Source organism: Mauremys mutica, chromosome 4 (assembly GCF_020497125.1).
Source record: "Mauremys mutica isolate MM-2020 ecotype Southern chromosome 4, ASM2049712v1, whole genome shotgun sequence".
Taxonomy (NCBI): domain Eukaryota; kingdom Metazoa; phylum Chordata; order Testudines; family Geoemydidae; genus Mauremys; species Mauremys mutica.
Genome location: NC_059075.1, coordinates 131,072,207 through 131,090,580, shown reverse-complemented (window position 1 = coordinate 131,090,580; position 18,374 = coordinate 131,072,207). Strand labels below are relative to the sequence as shown.

The 18,374-nt window shown below is 51.2% G+C and overlaps 1 protein-coding gene across 3 annotated transcripts in view; it reads right to left on the bottom strand.

The window, feature by feature from the left end:
- KCNC4 (potassium voltage-gated channel subfamily C member 4) overlaps positions 1 to 16,173 on the bottom strand; it is a 130,612-nt gene extending 114,439 nt beyond the window's left edge. For all 3 annotated transcript variants that reach the window (XM_045012191.1, XM_045012189.1, XM_045012190.1), the window contains exons 1-2: positions 14,199 to 16,173; positions 2,004 to 2,940 (exon numbers count right to left, since the gene is read on the bottom strand). In XM_045012191.1, the coding sequence (XP_044868126.1) occupies positions 2,004 to 2,940; positions 14,199 to 14,843 (1,582 nt within the window). In that variant the 5' untranslated portion in view covers positions 14,844 to 16,173. The remainder of the gene's footprint in view (positions 1 to 2,003; positions 2,941 to 14,198) is intronic.
- Positions 16,174 to 18,374: the final 2,201 nt, after the last annotated feature.

Below are 18,374 nucleotides of genomic sequence, written 5' to 3'. Positions count from 1 at the left end.
AGCCGGCCCACAGCTGTTGGTCACCATCAATTTGCTATTGTAAATATTTGCTGCTTTGATCTACAGCCTCTCACAGCCAGAACTGAGCTCAATAGATCTGAGCCAGTGACCTAGATGGCTCCAGGCCTGCAACAGGGCAAGCTAAGGATGGCTTTTCAGCTTTCACTCTGGATTCCTTGGCTCTAAGCCAAGCCTTTCCATGCAATTTAAATGCATCTTTTGTTTGCAATTCAAAACTGGAGACAAACATCAGGGGCCAGGCTCCCAAAGGAGGCCTCAGAGTGCCTTCCTCTGCCAGCCAGGAGCCTGTAGCAAGAAATCCCAGAGAGAGGCAAACCCCAGGCAGCAGCCACACAGAGCTTAACTACTGCCAAGTGTTGGCACCAGAAGATACAGCAGAAATCAGGAGAATGCAGCAGCTCCTGTGCTCCAATGACAGGCTGTGCTCTGAAGACACCCCAGCAGTGATTCCAATCTATTACCCTGTAATCCATTCCATTGGGGGCTGGCTGCTAACCTTTGCACCCCAAAGACACATGGATGCTTGGTGCTGGCAGCTCAGTGCAGTGCGAATAAGTCTGGACAAAACAGCACAGAGGATTTGCTAGATGCAAGTGGGACTAGCTGGAAAATTTTCGACACAACCGTTTTCCATCGGAAAATGTGGTTTGGTCAAAATTGAAATGTTTGCCAGGATCAGCATCCATTGCAACAACATTTCCAAGAGGAAAATGTCAAAATGAATCATTTTGAGGTTTGTTGCAATAACGTAAAACCATTTTGGTTTGCCTTTATCATTTTGATTCATCTTGGTTCGACGTGTATATTAAAATGCCAATTTTAACATCAGGCTGCATTTGTGCAATTGGGTATGGTCACGTTGTAACATTATTGAAAGGAAACATTGTTACTGTATCGAAACTAACCGATTTGATGGCCCCAGAATTTTCATCCATGAGAACATTTCAAAATGTTTCACTTTTTGCTCCAAAATTTGAAATTAAAACAAAATTTTGAAATGTCGGAATTTCCCAGGGAATGGAAATTCCATTTCCTGACCTGCTCCAGATGAAAGGGGTCATTGGAGCAGCTCAGGCAAATCACGTGGCGCAGGACAAGCTGGGCTAGCTACCAGGGAGCAAGGTCACGACATGGGTTTGGCCAGCTCCCAGGGCATAGGAGCACTGCATGGGCTGGGCTAGCTGCTAGCTACCACACAGGCCAGGCCAGCTAGGAAGGTGTCAGGGCAACACACAGGCCAAGCTAGCCCAAAAGACACCGAGGCATAATGCTTGGCTAGTAACTGGCACTCTCAGGCTAGCTGCTAGCACAGAGGCACTTAGAGGATTTGCCAATGGATTAGCGCAATTCTCTTAGCTAGCCATTAGTAATGGGAAGCTTGGCACACGCTAGCCACCGAGACAGAAATGCCAGCCACGGACAGGAAGCAACACTGAACAAAACTCATTGCAACTACCTTCACTCTCAGGTTAGGCAAAATGGTTAACACACTGGGGTTGCTTCTGATCTCATGGAGGCTTTTAAATCAGGCAGTCCATCAGTGGAGTTACTCCTGGTTTACCCCAGGGGCAGTGAGAGAGGAATTAGGCCCCACTGACTTACTCCTAATCTATGCCAGCGTGAGAACAGAATCAGGTCCATGCGGCACCATTCCTAATTGCTTTCCGGGGATTCTGCTTCCATAATGTTGTGATCACCTGAGCCAGCTGCCTCTGTCAAAGGCCTTGAATCCCTCTCAAAAAATCAATACCTGAGTGCCACTGGTCCTTCTGGGACAGCCTCACCTTGAGGTGATGGCATCAGGCCAGATTCTGCTCTCGCTCCACCATGAATATGGAGTGTCCCCACTGAACCATAGCAGTCAGCCAAACACCCCAGTGGGCGTGGAGTCTTCCCTGGAGTCTCCATTAGGCGGGACTTACATACCTGGCACTTTTTCTTCCCCCCTCAGTTCTTATTGACCATGGGCTTTTGCATCTCACCTGATCGCTTTCGCTCCACCACCACCTCCTCCGCTGCCAGGGGGCAGGTGTCACTCTGTGTGCTATTGCGAGGCGAGTTGTCCTCGGACTTGCAGTACGTGGGGGAGTCCAGTGGGGCTGGACGGGGTATATGCTTTTTCTTCTTCTTTGGGAGCTTCTGCTTTGCCATAGCTAGTGAGTAGTACATTCCAAAGTTGTTGACGATGACAGGCACCGGCATGGCGATGGTCAGCACCCCGGCCAGGGCACACAGAGCCCCCACCAGCATGCCCGACCAGGTCTTGGGGTACATGTCACCATAGCCCAGCGTTGTCATGGTGACCACCGCCCACCAGAACCCAATGGGGATGTTCTTAAAGTAAGTGTGCTCGGTGCCGCTGGGGTCGGATGGCTTGGCCCCAATCCGCTCGGCATAGTAGATCATTGTAGCAAAGATCAAGACCCCCAAGGCCAGGAAGATGATGAGGAGCAAAAACTCATTGGTGCTGGCCCGGAGCGTGTGGCCTAGCACCCGGAGCCCCACAAAGTGCCGCGTCAGCTTAAAGATCCGGAGGATCCGGACAAAACGGACCACCCTCAGGAAGCCCAGAACGTCCCGGGCAGCCTTGGAGGACAGGCCACTGAGGCCTACCTCCAGGTAGAAGGGCAAGATAGCCACAAAGTCAATGATGTTGAGCAGTTTCTTGATGAAGAGCAGCTTATCTGGGCAGCAAATGATGCGCACCAGGAACTCCAGCGTGAACCACAGGACGCACACCCCCTCGATGTAGGTGAGGACAGGTTCCGTCTCCACCTTATTCGTCAGCAGGACCTTTGTGGTGTTGCCAACCACCATCGTCTCAGTCACGTTGACATTTCTATTAAAGGCCTCATGTGTCTCCAGGCAGAATGTCGTGATGGAGACCAGGATGAAGAAGAGCGAGGCGAAGGCAACTACCTGCAAGAGGAAATGAACTCAGTGGTTAGGGGAACAACACAGGGCAGACAGGGAAGGGGATGAAAGCACTTCAGAATAGACTTCCTTCCCCTTCTTATCAATCACTACAAGGGGGTAGGAGGAAAGATACACAGTGTGTCCAAATCTGAGGGGAAGGGTTCAACCACAGGACATTCCTGGTGTCATTTGTATTTCATACACTCCCTCTGACCCAAGCCCTGCTGTTATCTTCTTCAGTTCCCCATCAAAGCAGAGCCCAGAAGCTTGCCCTGCTAGAGGTCACAGACAAGGAGAGGACGCCGCCCCTCCAGTGACACCTAGGAGACTAGCACTGGGTACCTGTCACCAGAGCCCAGCATTGTCATGGTAACCACTGCCCTCCAGGACCCGGTGGGGATGTTCTTAAAGTGGTCACCTCTGCTGGGGTCAGAGGTCTCGGCCCTGCTCTACTCTTCATAACAGACCCTGGTGTCGAAGTTCAAGACCGCAAGGACTAGGAAGATGATACAACTACAGAGCGTTTCACTTCTAGCTCCCCTCTTCATATTAGATCGGGGATCTCGGGTGGCTCTTAGACCATTTCCCAGGGAACAGGTGAGGACGTCACAAAGCCACCATGGCCTGACCCTCCTGTTGAGGAGAGGTGATGGACTGAACAGGCCAAGGGAAGCTTTCACAGCTGCTAGGGGTGGTGATGTATCTTATAGGACTTTGGCCTCCAGGGCTTTCAAAATGTCAGCCTGGCACCTTCCACCAGTACTACCAATAAAAAAAGAAGTCCCTGATCCTATAGCTAGGCCTCTGCGGTTGAGGTGACCTGGGTATGTTTGTGCCTTTGCATCTCTCTCAGTCCATTTGCTCTTCACCTGAGCTCACAGCTCCATATGAGAAATTAAAATTCACAGTGCCACTATTCGATCATTAGACTCTCCTCTAAATCGTAAAGGGCAACAGTGTGGTGTGATAACGACTCCTTCCCCGGGCACACGGTGACCTTGAGTTAAAACTAGGAGACCCTGGGCTCATCTTTTCCTAGGGTAACCAGCCTGCTCCTCAGTTTGTATGAATGGCAGCAGCTCCATTCAAGTCCTAGTCCCCTCCGGCTCACGCCCTCCCGGGGCAGAATTTCAAGAGCTCAAGTTGCAGCAGCTCCCATTGAGAACAATGGTTGCTCCTCACACACCCCCTCCTGCGCACTATTGAGAACAATGGGAGGTGCTGGGTCCTGAACTCAGCTGAAAATCTGGCCACTTCATCCAGGTGTCTGAATGGGAGCAGAGGATGTTTGAAATTCCAGCCCCATAGTGGTTTTGACCTCTACCACTATGCTCTCATTCAAATCCAACCCTGGAACCAAATCTCCATTGAAGCCTATGGGAGCATCCCAGGGATGCATTTGACCCCAAGCCCAAAGAGACTCAGGTATATAAGTCATCTGAGGGCTGTTTGGCAGTCTAGGTGAGATCAGTGTTGTGTTCCTACTAGTAATAACACCACCTAGTTCGTAAATAGCACATTAGTACCTCGCAGAACACTCTACCAAGGAAGATCAGTACCATTATGCATATTTTAGAGATGGGGAAACTGAGGCACAGAGCGAGGCAGCAGGTTGCTCAAGGTCCCCCTGCAGCTCAGAGATAGAATGCAGGTCTCTTGAGTCCTAGGCCAGTGCATCATCCACTAGGTTGCACGCACACAAAGCTGCCCCGCAGGCAGAGGTACACATCCGAATTGAGAGCCTCAGTTAAAAAGGGCAGTGCTGAATCGTTATAGAAGGGATGGGCCAGCTCTTCCGCTGATGGAAATCTGCACGGCTCCAGCTAAAGCCTTAAATCCCACTCCACTCCCAGGGCTAGAATTGGCCTCAGATGAGTTCTGAGGAGCGCTTGCTGTGCCCATGTTGTACCCGTCCTGTGGACTCTGAGCTCCAGGGCTGCCAGGCCAGATCCATTTACAAGAGCTACAATCCAGTGTGACCGCGGGGCGTGTCAAGCTGCAGCAGCTGCTGGAATGAGGAGATGGAGATTCTGAAATGGAACTCCCTCTAGTAACAGATTTGTTTAAGTGTCCATTCTGAATTCACATGAAAGGCTGGTGTAACAGCACCAATTAAAAGCCTTCAATTGCTCTGCATGCAACATCTCTTGCTGGAACTGATAGTGTTGCTATTCACAGCTCCAGAGTTAAGGATCTGTCTGGGTTTCCATTTGAATAGAGAAATTAATTTTGTTTGGGGAGCGGGGAGTGTGGGGGGCTTGTAACTCTAGTGTAAGAATCTCCTGAAATTTGTCAGACCCCATTGCAGCAGGAGGGGCCAGATTTTCAGATGGTGCAAATTGGTGTAGCTCTAATGGCAATTTACACCAGCTGAGCAGCTCCCAGGCTCTTATGTCCAGGCAGGATGCTGCTCTCCATTCATGTCTCCACCCCCCATCCCCATTCTGAACAGGGAGGTAGGGTGAGGTGGGGAGAGGCGGGTAAGAGATGGAGCCTGTATAAACAGCTGCCAAAGCTGAGCTGGCACTGGGGGCGGGGTGTTAATTTTCTGCTCGTATGGAACAGCTGCAAATAACAATTGTTCCAGAGCAATTCCGGCTCTGGGATGATTCTGGAGTCTTGAGGCAGAGCAGGCAACCCAAACCCACAGGACCACAGCAGGAATCTGGCTTTTCCGTGCTCCTTAGACAGACCTTTAACACTTCAGTTGCTGGTTTCAAATGCTTAGCAAAGCTCCTCTACTAATAGCAACAGCAATCAGGCTTCTCATTCATCTAGACCACAAGCAACTGCAAATGGGCCCAAAATAATAAGCTGAAAAGCAAACGCTCTGTAGAAGAAATGGGTTTTATTCCCCAATCAGCCATGCTCAGACCTCCTTCCTGACAGGATGAGTTCATCATGAGTCCATTATCCAGAGCATCTGTTTCCAAAAGCACCTGAAAAGCCTCAGAGCAGAAAAACCCCAGCCGAGGAAGCTTGCTGACTCTTCTCCAGTTCCTCTATTAACAGCACATACAGGCTTTCAGCTTTGCATGGACCTGATCTGCACTGAAGTGACATGCAGCATCCTATAGTATTGAACACAAGCCTGATTCTGCTAACACTGGAGTTGATAGCAAAACTCCCCGCTGCTGGCTGCAACATGAGCAGGACTGGGCCAAGTTAGGTGCTCAGTCTCTTCTGGTCAAGAGAACTGGACCAGTTTGTGTGTCAGATCTTCTCTTGACCATCCTTGTTGCATCAGACCATGACACCGCAAAACAGTTACAAATTACAGGCCAGATCTTCAACTGGAGTGAATCAGAATCAACTTCCAGCTACCTTAGTTCACACCAGTGGAGGGGCTGGTCCTAAACGCCAAGACTTGAGGGCTGCGGGAAGCTGAGAGGATCTGTATCCCAGAGCCCCATCCTGGGCTCCCCAAGGAAAAAAGAGCAGTTAGAAATTAATGATATCATATCACACTGTGTTCAGTGCAGAGAACCACTGAAGGGAAAGATACTGTCCCACAGCACACAGAAGGAGAAGAAGATGGAATGAATGAGACAGAGAGAGAGAGAGATGGAGAAGGTGGAAGACAAAGGATCTCATTTTGATCTTACCCTACCACCAGTGCAATTTGTCAGCTGGTGAAAACTGATGTAGCTCTGTTGAAGTCAATGGGCAATTAATAGGATCCAGCCCACAATTATTGTCTTAAAAAGGACTGACTCCAGATTTACACCAGTGTAACTTAGATCCAAATCAAGCCCAAAAGACCAAACGAAAGAAAGAACAAATGTGATTTTGCTCTCTCTTGCACCAGTGTAAATCTGGAGTGATTGCTTAGGACATTGGTGCTACATTGGTTTTAGACCCAACATAGGGGAGATCAGAATCAGGTCTGGAGTGTATAACTATCCTCTAAACACAGAAGGGTTGGATCCCCAACCGGTGTGAACTGGTGACGTTCTACTGTAGTCAGTGGAACAGCTCCAGTTTTATACCAGCTGAGGATCTGGCCCATAATCTTTACCTTGGCTCCAACCTTTGTCTAGTAGCAAGTCAAAGTTTTTTCTTTTCTTTTTTCTTTTAAAGGGCTCCTTTCTGAGCCTGCTATTTAGAAGGCTCCAGCGTGAGCAAAGGGAGATCACGTCACAGGAGAATTCCAGACCCCCAAATATTTCATTGTGATTTCAAGGTTTAAGGCTGGAGCGTCTTACATGGGCTGGTAGAAGCTAAGTGTCCAATTGCCACTGACTCTCCCAGTGCCAGGCATGCTCTTTGTCCGCAGAGAGCCTGAACACTACCTCTGAGCAGTGTGACCTGCCACGTTCACCTCACTGGGATGTTGACTCAGATTCCCAACAACGACCATTGAGATGTCAACACTGTTAAACCACTTCACTGCTGCCTGAGGCCAGGATGGGGACGGAGCATATTAGAAAGTGGACATATTACATGTGAATGATCACTCATTCTGGTGCCACAAATGGGTGGCCCTTGGGGAGAGATTTTCACCCCTCATTTCCCACAATGCTCAAGACGGCACCAAACCCAAGAAGCCTAGCAGAGCCCAGGAGGGCTTCTAAGTCCCACCAAGGGGGCCCAAGAGAACACATGGGATGATATTTAGAACATCTGCATACGTTACTGTGAGCAGCACCTTGGCATCTTAAAGTGGGCAGGGCTTATTTTGCAGGTGGCGCTTGGAAGTGTCCCAATACCTCCCCTCCCCCTACCCCAAGTGACCTGTCTAGTATACAAGACTAGAAAACAGTGCCTGCTGTGCTGAAGCTATGCCCACCCAGCTAAGGATCAAGCTCTCTCCACAGAAGAGGGTGGGGGGCAGAGCATAAACTAGGACCAATCTTGCACCAGTGCCAGGGAAGTTGTACTGGATAGATGAGCTAATGGGCCTATGAGCCTGCGGGCACTGATGCTGTCAACTTACCACAGGGGAGAGAGGTTAAATGCTCGGGGGAACCTTGTAAGCAGATGCTGAGTCAGTTGCCAAGCTCTACGGGTGGAGATACTAATAAAAACACCCAAACCACAAACTCCATGCACAGCAATACCCCAGCCACTGCACCAAGCAAAGTGCCCCTGAGCTACAATTTAGCTGCACTAGACAGGTCTACTTTCTCCAGAAGGGGCTCTAGGGTATCTCACAATCCCCAGGCTTGGGGGGAAATTGCTGCGTGCTGCTTGGGTGCTCTAGCCATTTAGCCAGGATCATTCCCATCAGCCTTTCTTGCTGTCAGGCTAATGCAGAGATAATGCAGAGCGCTGAGCAGAAGGTTAAATACCAAGAGGCTAGGCTGGCATCTAATCTCCATCTCAAGGGAAGCTGCCTGTGCTTTCTCTTGCTACCCCGCTCTTTTCCTCGCGTCGCTTGTGAAAATAGTAAGTGTAGGTAAAGAAAAGAGAAGAACCTGGAGACGAGCTGCTCAGAGACTTCTAGGGCAGGACACGCGAGTTCGAGTCAGACAGCGACAAAAAGGCTGAAGGCTCCTCGGTCAATTTAGTGATTCGGTGCCAGTGAAAGATGCCAGGTGGGCAGCTCTGGAGACTCAGCCGCAGAGACGGACAAGGGCAGCATGAGGAGAGAACTAAGAGGGGATTTCAGTTATTGCTCCGCTGGGACGCGGGGAGGGCTAACGGCAGAGATAGTCTCTGGGACACCAGCATACTGTCAACTCATTTCACCATCGCCTGGCAGCAGCTTCTGATCGCTGACACTTTGGGCTGGACTTGAATCGGTGATCTGGGCGGGGTGGAAGGGAAGGCTTCTAGGGCCTAATCTGAAGCTCACCCTGGTCTCTGTGTTGACTTCAATGGCCTGTAGATCAGCCCCTCGAAGCCATTGGCAGTCCCCCTAAGCCATCCAGCCTCTGAAGAGCGTTGGTGCCTTCCAGAAGTAACCCTCAGTGAAAGGGCTGGTTAGGAAGGAGGCTTGGGTCAAGGAGTGGGAGAGCCCATCTGTTCCTAACACTTCAATCTTGATACTTCACAAGGACTGTGACTCTGCTTGGGAGATCTTCTATTCCCTCCTTCTCCTACATTTTTAATCGAAAGGGAATTTGCCACTGCACAGCTGGACCCTGGCACACGAAGGGTTAAGCGCTCATAGGCCTGAGTCTCCTCTCGTTTGCACTAGTTTTACACTGGTGTAACTCTATTGGCATCAGTGTAACAAATGACTCACATTGGGGCTAGCGAGGGAGCAATCAGGCCCAGTGGAGATGCACCCGATTTACACTGGGATGAGAAAGAGGGGAATCAGGCCCCCTTCTCCATCACCTCGTATCTCTAATCTCAGCCACACCAGCTCTGTGACAGCATCCTCGTTTCACATGGCATCAGAGATGCCTCCAAACTTGGACCTGGGCCATGCACTTGTCCCACCTGGCTTCCAAGATCAGGGAGCCTCACTCTGCTTCCTTTGAACTGTCAACATCACAGCCCATCTCATGCTCACCCATTGAGGAAAAACATCCAGAAAGACACTGCTGTTGGGAAGGAAAGGATCAGGCTCCCAGATGAATTAAATAACTGGCTTCTGCCCCGCCATCAACAGAGGCAGCTAATAGAAGGGCAGATGTGATCTTCGTACGCTGGCATGTTTTGACAGAAATCCAAAGGATAATTTTTTCCAGCTGATCCTAAATTATCAGTTAAATCGACGAGTGAAATCTAATAAATTTGACATGCGAGGCACGGGCTGGATGGGCTGAGATAAAGCAGGCAGCAGACCTGCCCGTTGCAGCACAGCATCAGTCCTAGGGACCTAAACTACAGTCTAACAATGGAAAAACTGTGCTCGGCACAGAGGTAACCAGGCAGAACTCTGGCACCATGTGGCAATAGCACTGCCCTGCAAGGGGCTAAGATGGGGGCACCAGGGCCACAAACGGAGGGAGACAGAAGCCATCAGCTGGCTCCCAAGCCCAGACACCCTGGACTTTGTGATTCTGGTGAAACAGGACTCGAGTAAGCAGGAAACGGGCCCGTAGCTAGGCAACAGGTAGCTCTCATCAGCTCTGTTCCCCACCCCTCCATCCTGTTTACTTTTTGCTTAGCTTCGGTGGGAGCAATCTATTTCTCAAACTCAGGGTGTCTGAATGCTCGGTCGCTGGCGAGGAGGCCTGCAGGCCAGGTGCGATGCATGAGTCGAGCTACTGTGACCATGCGTCCGTCACTTCCCCGCCAGCACCAGAGTGCACTAGATTTACTCAGGGTTCAGCTCACATCAGCAACCTCGGAGCCACTCTGTCACTTCAGGACTGCATCCTCCCTTTCACCTGACCGGGGTAATGCCAGCCCCAGGACAGGCTGAGTCAGCAGATCCACACCGGGAAGGACGGCCTCATGCTTAGCCTTCTATAGCACTTAGATGGCCTGTTATTGGGCAGTGCTATTATGCTCATTGTACAGGAGGACTAAGATAGAGAGAGGCTAAATCTGGGCCAGAGCAGTGTCTTCAATCCAGTTCTCCCAAGTCCTCTGCCAGTGCTCTAACCATTGGACAATCCTTCCTCTCTACGGCACTAGCCAGCAACTCAAAACGTCTGGACTAGCTTCCTGGCTTTGCCACTGACTCCCTGTGTGACCTTAGGCAAATCACTTAACTTTCCTACACCTCAGCTCCTTTACAATGGGAACAGTAATCCTTCCTTTATTTGTTTTGTTTGCTTAGATCATAAGCTCTACAGGCAGGAACTGTTTTACTGTACAGTGTTTGTACAGTTCCTTGCACCCATGAGACCTCCAGGCACTACCATAAGACAAAGACAAAGTCTCCCTTCTACTTCATGTGGATAGTGGAGGCTGCCTGCGCCCATATTTCAGGAAGTGTTACTACATGCTGCCATGCTCCACCTCAGAGGTGACTGTAACTTGGTGGTGGGTGACAAATTTTCTATAAATTTTGGTCTTGCATCCGACGAAGTGGGTATTCACCCACGAAAGCTCATGCTCCAAAACATCTGTTAGTCTATAAGGTGCCACAGGATTCTTTGCTGCTTTTACAGATCCAGACTAACACGGCTACCCCTCTGATACAAATTTTCTATAAAGGGCCAAATTCTTCTAAGCTACACTGCTAGAAATCTGGAGCAACTCCGAGGGTTTCAATGGGCTTATTTTGCATTCACACTGGTGTAAGTAAAGCAGAATTCGATCCAAATTTTTGTAAGACTCTTTGGGATCCTTCAGGATGAAAGATGCTACATAAACACCACCATTCTGACTTGGTCAAGTGTTTACACTCACTTTGCACCATTGTCAGAGACTTTACAAGGCGTAAGCCAGTGGGGAATTACTCCCAATGAGGGGTGTAAATCAGTATTGCTCCATTGATTTCAGCAGAGCTATGTTCATTTACACCCACTGAGGAGGTGGCCTGCTGAGGCTTAGGTATAACATATTCTCCTTTCCTCTCTCATTCCCACAGTCAAATAAAGAGCCAAGACGCACTCTGCAAAGACTTCAATAGAGTTACACTGCTTGACACATATTGAGGGTATGGCCATGTACCTATATAGCTATAGGGGAGTCACCTCCACATCAAACTAGTTACCACATAAGTTCTCCCTGGCCCTACCAAGTCAATTATATCCTCTGAGAAAACAACTCGGGTCAAATTCTGACCTCGCTTACACCAGTGTAATTGGTGCATTTCCACTCAATGGGTCCTATTCAGCAGTGGTAAAATGGTGTTTGGGATAGATGGGGTGTGGGCCCAATTCTCCTCTCACACTACACTGGCATAATGCCATGAGACCCAATGGAGTTACTCCTGATTTACACCAGAGTGAGGGAGAGGAGACTCAGGCCAAGCACTGACAAGTCCTGCCCCAACAAAGAGCATAGGATTGCAAAACTCACTGCCAAGACAACACAGATGGCAGAGGGGACCTGCTGGTCACACTCTCCGGTTCCTTCTCCTCCAAGCCCAGAGTCCAGTAGGCTGAAGCATTTGTTTGTAATCCAGCTGGTGGAATACCAAGGCCTGTCTCGAGAAGGGCTTTAGAACCCAATCAGATTTCACCCCGTGTTTAAACACGCTTCTAGCCCCCAGCCTGTCAGGTTACAAAGAGGTTTGGCTCCTGAGCACAGCTCCACTGACTTCAGTACAGCTACTGATGTAGGTCAGAGTAAAGGTGACTATGCGACCTAAAGATGGGTTGGAAACAAAGCTGCAGTTTAAACACGCCCAAATTCCAGTGTGGCTTTTTGGAACGACACCAGTTATGCCAGCTGAGGATGTGGCCCCAGTTCGTGCCCCGTCCTTTAACCACCCACCATGGCTACCTCCTTTAGTTACTCTGTGCCAGTGAGACTGTGGTCCAGAGGATCAGTCGCTGACTTGAGAATCAGAGAACCTATGTTCTGTTCCTGGCTCTGAGTGACCTGGAGAAGGTGATTTCACTGCTCGGTGCCTCAGTTTCCCAAAAGAAGGTACCGTTTGCCATCCCAAATGTTTGCACAATGCTGTGAGCTAGTGGAATGGAAAGCATTACAGAGAAGAGCCCAAGCTCAGCGCAGCCCTGTGCTAAGTAGACTCCTATTATAAAGGGTAAGAAGGAGCCATTTTTATAGTCACTTGTCTACCTAGCTGCTCTATAGCCTCCGAGCCACTGCACCCAGGACATCAACCTCTGCTCCCAATGAGCTATGCCCGAGGCTCCCTGACAGCATTGGTGCTGCCACACCCCCTGGCTTGAAGGAGTCAGAAAAAATACCAAACGCATGGTTTCCATCATCAGCACCCCGGCCTGGCAGGGGGGAAACAGGAGCTCAGTGTGAGGGAAATGCAGTGCAAAAAACTCCTAGGCAATTGTTTTAAGCAGAGTCTATTTGGGAGCAGCTCTCAAAGCCAGATATCCCTCAGAGCTGAGACAGAGGTTTGGTTCCCTCTTTAGAATGGGTCTCTCTGGAAATTCTGTCACTGCCTAAGCATTTTATTCTGGCATCTGTTGGGTTTCCCTTTTAGCTGAAAGGAAACCCTCTCGAGGAGCATCTCACTCTCTGGGTTTGCGTGTGGTTCCTGCCAGGAGCAGGCTTGGAGCTTAGAGTCTATTTTTTGTTGCTGTTCCTTTTTGCACCTCCAAAATGTCAAAAACTCTTTTAGATCCCGTGTGTGTCAGCCTGTTGGTATTTATGAACTGGGTGTGACTTGGGGAACGGACGTGTGAACAGGAGCAGATGAGGGAGCAGGGGTAGATGGGGAGGTGCGTAGCAGCACGTGTGTGTGTGTTTATATGAGTTGGTAGTGTGTGGGCTTGGGAAGGAGTGTGTGAAAAGAGTCACATGCTGGTGTGGGGGAGGATGAAGATGGGTGCAGCTGAACTTCTGTGGGATTGGGTAGAGATACACTGTGTGTGTGTCTGTGTTGCTGTGTACACACGGATGGGTCTGTGTTCATGCATATGGGGGTGTGTCTGTGCCAGTGTGTCAATTGGTACGGATGCTGGTATGCGGGAGTGAGGGAACATGCAGGAGAGTTTGTATGAGGATGTTCCATGTATTTGAATATGTACAGATGGGTGTGGGTGGGTGCGTTTGCATGAGTCCCCTTAATTAATGTGCACAGATGTGTGTGTGAGAGAGAGACAGGCTTTGTGGGGATGTGTTGTGGGTCTGTCCATGTCGGTGGGCATGGCTGTGAGAGCACTCCAGTCCTGGATTCCCTGCTGTAACCTTGTGACATTAAACACCACTTTCAGCACGTAGATCCACCGAGAACGACAAGAGGAACTGGATAATCCACCTGCCTCTGGCGCCACCTGGAAATCTGCCAGGATTTAGGGCTGGCAAGGACTCTCCCTGGCAATCCCTCGGTCCCCATCGACTGTGGGATGGCAGCTGGGGACATGTGTTGGGGGCTGGCTGCTGATCGTTAGGTGGGTGAAACCACCCTCTGTGCACGGCAGGAGAATTGGAGTAGAGGAAGTTAGAGAGGAGCATGGGTGGTGGGAGGGAGGAAGAGTCAGCATCTCTCAGGGAGGAAACATGGGGAGGGCCGCAACGCAGCTCAGGTGGGGTAGGGGAGATGAATGGGTGAACCAAGGCACCCATGGAGAGGTAGCAGATGAATGACAGGGTGAACCAATGCACCTATGGACGGGTGGCAGATGAATGACAGGGTGAACCAATGCACCCGGGGAGCAGATCATTGAGGGGGGAACCAATGCATGTCAATGACCCTGCACCTGCTCCGATCCCTCTCTCCCCAACCCCGCCCCCAGCCCCAGGGTTGTCTCTCACAAACTCACCCTTGCTGCCCTGGACGAGTAGGGATCCTCGAAGAGCGCCCACATCCTAGGCTGCCAGTTGCGGCAGCATCCACCCCCGCCTGTGGCCCCAGCAGCCCCCGGTGACCTGTCGTCCATGCCCAGGCGCTGGAGGGCCATCTCCCTGCCCCCTTCCTCCTCGGCCTCCTCTCCCCCTGCCCCAGGCTCGGGGCTCTCAAAGATGTCCAGCGCCTCCTCGGCATCGCGGTGCTGCCGGTAGGTCATCCAGCAGCAGGGCTCCACGTCGGTCTCATCGATGCCCCAGTAGGTCAGCTCCTCCTCAAAGAGGGGCCCGCAGATGTCGGCAGGGCAGTGCAGCTTGCCCGTGCGGTAGTAGTTGAGCACGTAGGAGAAGATGCCCGGGTGGCGGTCAAAGAAGAACTCGTTGCTCTTGCCATCGAAGTCAAAGTTGCTCTGGGCATCGGGGTCGGCCAGCCAAGCCAGGCGGGTGCCAGGCAACGTCCGCAAGGTGCTCTTGTAGGTCTCATGCCTGGTGCCCCCTACGTTGATGGTGATCTTGTCCGACTCTTCCCCTTTGGCCATCTCTTCCTTCAGACATGTTTTGGAGGGTGGTTTGTTCCCAGACTTGCGTCCACGGTACGATGAGACACACACCGAGCTGATCATAGATTTAGGTGGATGGGAAATGCCCTCTAAACACCCTTCCTCTAGCGAGGAGCTGGGAGGGAAGGGCGATTGTGGGGGGAGCTCAGATTTCTCTCTCCCCAACCTCAGACAGCTCTGCCCTTTGGCTGCCTCATCGATCCCTCTCCGCAGGAGGAGACTGAGCACAGGTGGTTGCTTTGGAGAGAAGGAAGGGGACAATATAATGGCCTGGAGCCCTTGCTCCAGACACCAGGAAGCAGCAACAAGGAAATCCCCACCGGGAAGAGAAGAACAGTGATAGAAGCTCCTGCCACCGCGATGCGGGCTGGAAAGTAGTGGCAAAGGCACTTTGATTAGGGGAACAAATAGATGTGGCTGTTGGGCAAGCCACAAAAACGAATCTGAGGAAGAAAGAGAGAGAAAAAGAGAGATTTCGACAGCAGCAGCAAGTGTCAGTCTTCCTCTCTTTGCTGGCGATGGCAAAAAAAACCCTCAATCAATCCAAAAATCAGAGTCTTTGGGGAAAGATAGGAGAGCTTTGCTCTGCTTTAAAATAGATCTTAAAGTTTGGAAGAGCTGGAAGGAAAGTGACTGAGATCTATGCTCCGGGAAGATCTCTGGCTTTTTTTTTCTCTCTCTCTCTCATACACAAGATGAGTAGAGACCTGGTCCTGTCTATATTTAGAGCAGTTGGTTCCCTGTGTTTATACTTCCCTCCAAGACAGGCTTAAGAACGACTGGCGTTGGTTGATTCCACCATCCCCTGCTGTCAGACACTCCATAGACTCCGCTTCCCAGCAGCCAGCACCGGATGCATCGGGATCCTGGATGGATGCTGAGGAAGAAACACACAACTCGGCTGGATTTCCCCTCCAGGTGCGCTCCGGGGAGAGCAGGGAGCAGAGGGCTGGATTGGGAGTCGGGTCAGTTTCAGGCGGAGGCGCTGCAAACACACACTGGCTAGGAGACTGTCCAGGTCTCTGTCTCTCTCTCCGAGCCTGGGTTTTTTCAGCCCCGAGATGAGCTCACGCGCGTGGATGGGTGGACTCCAGGAGCCGCTTGTTTATCGCTCGCTGCCAACTGACGGTCACTTTTTGCCTCGGCAGGAGGAAGGGAGGCGATCTGGGGGGGCTGGGCTGGGCTGTGGCAGCTGCAGCTTCCTCACACCCAAAGTATCCTCTTGCATCACCCAGCAGGCGCTGGCTTCCCGGGGCTGGGGCACGGGGATCTGTTGCTTCTTCTCTGTGCTCGCCACCTTCCCAGGCAGGGCGCCAGCGAGGGAGCGCTGCAGGTGGCAGCTGCGTCTGGGGTGGAGGCCGATCAGAGACCCGCGGGCAGCGGCACAGCCATGTTTTGGGGCTGGTTTGATGAGATGCCTCCGGCTGCTTGTTGCTTTTATACTCGGCTCCTGCCCTTCCAGCCGGCGCTAGCCCAGCCCCTCTCTTCTCTCCGGTTAACCCTTCTCGCACCGCCTCACAGATCGCCTTGTATTGATCCGTCCAGCCCTAGCCACCCTCACCCGTCTCTACCCAGATAGAGAGTTTACACCCCGGGACCATCGGGATCTGCCAGCACTTTACCCCGATGAATTAAGCCTGGCCACACGCCAGGGAGGGATAGAAATGTAATGATCTCCCTGGGGAAAGGCAGCAGAGAGCTCTGGAGGGACCAGCCCAGCTTTCTGCTACTTCCAGAGGCTGGAGTAAAAGACCCATTGACTTTCCCCACCCAGCTCCATCCACAGCCAGCCTAATAGATGCCACCAGCAGATAGAACGGGCTAGATCCTCAGCTGGTGTAAATCTACCCAGCCCAGTTTGACCACCTCAGAAGAAAGTTAGCAGATAGTCTCCCGCTTTCCCTAATGCCCTGGAGCGCTGGCATGGGATGTGCCAACCAATGTCCATTGGCGCTCCATTCCCTCCTGGCACCCTGTAAGGCAAATGGGTTTTTATCCCTCCCAGGGTATCTTTCAAGATGCCGTGATGTGCCAGGGGAAATTTGAGGAGGGTTCAGAAAGTGCCTGGGCTGACCACCTGCCAGAATTGGTGTGGGGGGGGGTCATCTCCCAATGGGAAATCCAACACCAGGCACTTTCTGCTGAAAATGCACCCCCAGGGGGGAGCTGGACTGCTAGATGTTGGATGAGACCTCAAATCAAAACCTTCCTTTGGCTGGTTTCTAGTGACTGTCCAGGGAGAAGCTAAGGAGCCCAGGCACCTTTGGGGGAAAGAATAAGGGACAACTTCCTTTGTCAAGGCCAGTGCCCAAGGTCCTGGGTGAGCAATTTGCTCATGACCTGAGTGGCTCAGCCTCTCTGCAAATCAGCAGCTTACTGGTGCCATGTTTACCTACATAGTCATCTCTGGGCCTTTAGGAAAGCAGCCAGGTCTGTAGGATCCCCAATAAAGTGCTTGAAGTTTGGGCTGAGCGGGAGGCCGGGGCTCTCTGGAGCAGGGTGAGGGATAACCCCAGAGCTCAGGGAGTGAAGTCGTTCCCTTGAGCGTATTGGGCTTTGGGACCCAGCCCACAGTCAGAGGGGAGATCCAGAATGGGCCACAGGGCTCTTCTGCCTCTGCAGGGAAGTGATGAATGGTACAGACGGAACTTCTCTCTCCAGCCAAGGGGTCATCGCATAGGAGATGAGAAGGAAGGGAGTAATATGCTACGCAGAGGTCACTTAGTACAAAGCGTGGGAAAGGTGTGATCTACACTCACTTCCTGTTCCCCTGAGGCCCTTGGCTGGTGTGTGCGGGGGGGTGGGGGTGGCCAGCCCATGGTCCCAAATATCTCTCCCTGGCAGTGCTGGCCCCTCCCTCCTTTGCTCTTTTTAGCATCCGCAGCCCAAGTACAGCTACCTCCTGCATGGGGTCGGAGGTACCTGGCATCCTTCTTTGCGGCTCCACAGAAGGATGAGCATAATTTGGCCCTTAGGCTTGAGAGAAAAAATGTTCAATTATGGATAAGGTATAAAAAAAATCAATGGCAGTACTAGACCCAAACTTACCCCCCCCCCCCACACACACAATCCATGGTTCACTCACTGTCCTTTTGGGGCCAGATCCTCAGCTGGTGTAAATCAGCCTAGCATTGTAGCAGTAAATGGAGCTACCCTAAATTTACACCAGCTGAGGATCTGGCCCTGGGATGCTTTGACTGGGAAAGCTGCTATGGAAAAGCAAATGCTCTCTCCCTTTTCTGTAAAAGCAGCAAAGAATCCTGTGGCACCTTATAGACTAACAGATGTTTTGCAGCATGAAGCTTTCGTGGGTGAATACCCGCATCCGACGAAGTGGGTATTTACCCACGAAAGCTCATGCTGCAATACGTCTGTTAGTCTATAAGGTGCCACAGGATTCTTTGCTGCTTTTACAGATCCAGACTAACACGGCTACCCCTCTGATACTCTCCCCTTTCTATACATAATAAATCTGTCATAACAGGCTATACCGTGCCATCCTTAATGGATGGTTGGCCAGAATGAAGTAGGAGTGAAAACTGTGGGATGGGACCCAAAATGACAATCTCTTACATTTATATAGTGCCTGTCATC